The 3,557-nt window shown below is 46.4% G+C and overlaps 1 protein-coding gene across 1 annotated transcript; it reads left to right on the top strand.

Moving 5' to 3' along the window:
- Nucleotides 1-585: 585 nt before the first annotated feature.
- On the top strand, nucleotides 586-2,956 carry snai2 (snail family zinc finger 2). Its single transcript, XM_084481234.1, has 3 exons — nucleotides 586-754; nucleotides 997-1,518; nucleotides 2,046-2,956. The coding sequence occupies exons 1-3, from the start codon at nucleotides 676-678 to the stop codon at nucleotides 2,225-2,227; spliced, it is 783 nt and encodes a 260-aa protein (XP_084337360.1). The 5' UTR covers nucleotides 586-675; the 3' UTR covers nucleotides 2,228-2,956.
- Nucleotides 2,957-3,557: the final 601 nt, after the last annotated feature.

The following is a 3,557-nucleotide window of genomic DNA, read 5'->3' on the forward strand; positions in this document are numbered from 1 at the left end:
TATTAAACCGTTCTATTTATAGTGGCCGACCTGTACACAGGATACACCATGTCATATAGAAGATGAGTAATCAGCAGCAACATTCACACCCCGCTGATTGCATTGGCGTGCATCCTCACCAGAGCCGTTTAGTTAATTGCTAAAAGCCAATACACCCTGAACCATTCAGAGACAGACAGGCGCACACCGCTCCAGGGGTACACAGAAGAAAAGCGCAACCTCTCTCCCACACACACACACACACACACACACACACACACACACACACACACACACACACACACACACACACACACAAACACCTGTCCGTCTGTCTGCAGGAAGGTGGCTGTGGTCACGCCCCCTCCAGGGAATGAACCTCTTGCGCATGAGAAAGTAATGCATTAAAAAAAAGTAGTACTTTTGCAACAGCGCGATTTAATTGGGTTGAAGGAGTCTGGGATGTAAACGAGCAGCGTGCATGGCCCCTCCCATCCACCTGATAGGGGAGTATTTACAGCTCCCAGCCACTTCACTGTTTGCAGGAGCGCTACTCCTCACTAGGCTATGACACTCAGCTGGACCATGCAATAGGACCTCGGGGTTTTTTTTTTACATTGAACTGTCGCAACTGAGTACAACTGATCGTTGTGCTCTCCGAAAAAGTTTTAAACTTTTATAAAGTTTTTTTCCAAGATGCCACGCTCCTTTCTGGTCAAGAAGCATACAAACTTCGCGAAGAAACCTAATTATAGTGAGCTGGAAAGCCCGACAGGTAAAGTTTCCGAAGTTAATTGAAAAGTTACTCTCTCTAACTCACACTGTTAAGTTTCTTTCTTTAATAGTTTTTTGTTCTCTAAAACAAAATAGGATGCTTGTCGTTTAAGAGTTGTGTTTTTTGTTGAATCAGACTCGTTTCAAACAAAAGTTTATCAAAGTCCCGCAAATGTCTAACCCTCAGGTTTTCAGTCTGAACATAATGGTACTAATTGGATGTTATTTTCCCTCTGCTTCCAGTATTTATTTCACCGTACATATACAGGGCGATCCCCTTGCCTCTCATCCCCCAAGCGGAGATCCTCAGCCCGGGAGCGTACAGCCCGATCACCGTATGGACTACCAACAACCTGCCCCTCTCGCCGCTACCCAGTGACCTCTCCCCGATCTCTGGATACCCTTCGTCGCTTTCTGACACCTCTTCCAAAGACCACAGCGGCTCGGAGAGCCCGCGGAGCGACGAGGACGACTCGATTCTCACCAAGTTAACGGATCCCCATGGGGTTGAGACGGAGAAGTTCCAGTGCGGCTTGTGCAGCAAGTCGTACTCGACCTACTCTGGACTGCTCAAGCATAAACAGCTGCACTGCGACGCTCAGTCGAGGAAATCCTTCAGCTGCAAATACTGCGAAAAGGAGTACGTCAGTCTTGGAGCTCTTAAAATGCACATCAGGACTCACACGTTGCCGTGCGTGTGTAAAATATGTGGCAAAGCTTTCTCCAGACCGTGGTTGCTGCAAGGACACATCAGAACACACACGGGTGAGTCAGTCTGGCCTCTAGCTGTGGAGGTGTCAGTGGAACTGTGGGCCTGTTTGAGAGTGTGTGCTGTGGTTGGAAGGGTGGTCACGTTATGTGTACAATAAGTCGGTCACGCTGGCACTAACGTTTTACCGACCTTACATCCGAGTGTGATGGACATAAAGTGTTCATGTTCATTTTTATTGGCTCAAAACCATGAACACGTCTGATAAGCTGTGTTACAGGGTTGGGTCTTACATCCCATTGAAGCATTTCAGGATATTTCACAACACACTTGTCATTGTGGTGTGGACAATGCAATACCATACAGTGCGCACGCAAGCGCGCACTGTATGGTACACACACACACACACACACACACACACACACACACACACACACACACACACACACACACATCAATATATTTGTGCAGGAACCATCAAAGCTAAACTCTGTATGGGACTGAAATGTATGGATGTTATTTCACCGTTGGCCTGTCCAGCCTGTGACCACTCTAACAATCTGTATGTTCTCCTTGTTGACAGGTGAGAAGCCCTTCTCCTGCCCGCATTGCAACAGGGCCTTCGCCGACCGCTCCAATCTCAGGGCTCACCTACAGACCCACTCAGATGTGAAGAAGTACCAGTGCAAAAACTGTTCCAAGACCTTCTCCAGAATGTCTCTTCTGCATAAGCACGAGGAATCCGGCTGTTGTGTAGCGCACTGAACCAGGAATACCGCCGTTCCGGACCCTCCTCGTCTACTCCTCCTCTCCTCCTCCTACTTTCAACCCACCCGGAAAAACTCGCCTTTTGGATTTGGATATCTGTCAGGGAATCACGTCACCACAGAGACTCCTCTTCTTCTTGTTATTCTTGCTTCCTCGCCGGGCAGTGTTTGATGTGGGAGTTTGGGGATGCGCGCGCTGTCATGTGTCTGGGGGTTCAAACGGTGTTTCCGGGCGACTCGTAATCAGTGTTGAACTTTTCTCCGTGCCGTGTCTGTCCACCCACCAGGCCACCCCTGCACTTTTTGCATGTTGGGTTTTCCCGAATGTGCCAAAAGGCTTTACAGCCACGGTTTTGCTTTGTATCTGCCCGTACCGTCTCCTCTCAGAGGCCCAGACGTTGTTGTTATTATGGGGATAGGGTGCATTGTTTTTGTAGACCATAGTCCCATAGATGGAACGGTGCAGCCTATAGATGGCTATAACAATACAAACAGCGTGGAATATTGAAGCCATACGCAAGGGAACAAGTGCAAAGTCTTTATTTTGTAAGGGTAAAAGAGTTATATCTTTTGCACAGTTGTGAATCAGATACTTTTTTCCAGCACTCAGAATAGCAATACATATGTTTCTCAAAGTGCCTCAATTTTTTTTTACTTGGCAATCATGTATGTTTCAACACGTTTGCTTTTATATTTTTATATATTGAATGTAAGCATGACTGAGATGATTGTATATTCACAGTGGGGAACTGTGATGCGGAATGAATGATTTTGATATCTTTTCATGATGCTTTGAGAAAAATAAAGTTTCATGACATTTTGTACACCTTTGATTTGATTTCCCCCACTTGTCACGCCTGCGTACGGCCGATCGTAAAATTGTCAAGCGAAAATAATTACAGTCGTGACATTTTCCAATCACGGAGACGCATTAAATCAGACCAGTCACCGCGATGAGGAATTGAAGGGTGAGATGAAATGAGAGATTAGTCAAGACTGGACCTGTTCATTGTGAACCTGTCCAGACATCAAACAAGCCTGAAATTTAACACACACTAGCTATATTGATCGACAGTCACGCGCTGTCTGCACAGACGGCCCTGGGCTTCTCTTTGCCTGAAAGAGTAAGAACTGAAAAGACTCAACCCAAAGGTTCTCACTAATAATCGTAGCTAGCATAACCGTTAGCTAGCATAAGGCTGAAATATGTTCAAATCTTTCGTTCCACCCACAATGAACTGCTTGTTGGCGTCTTGAAGCCCACGTTGAAGCAGAAAACACAACAGGCCTTTTCATTCCTGTAAGGGCAACAGTCTAAGACTGAAAGT

The sequence above is a fragment of the Micromesistius poutassou genome, assembly GCF_964030765.1.
Source record: "Micromesistius poutassou genome assembly, chromosome: 16".
Taxonomy (NCBI): domain Eukaryota; kingdom Metazoa; phylum Chordata; class Actinopteri; order Gadiformes; family Gadidae; genus Micromesistius; species Micromesistius poutassou.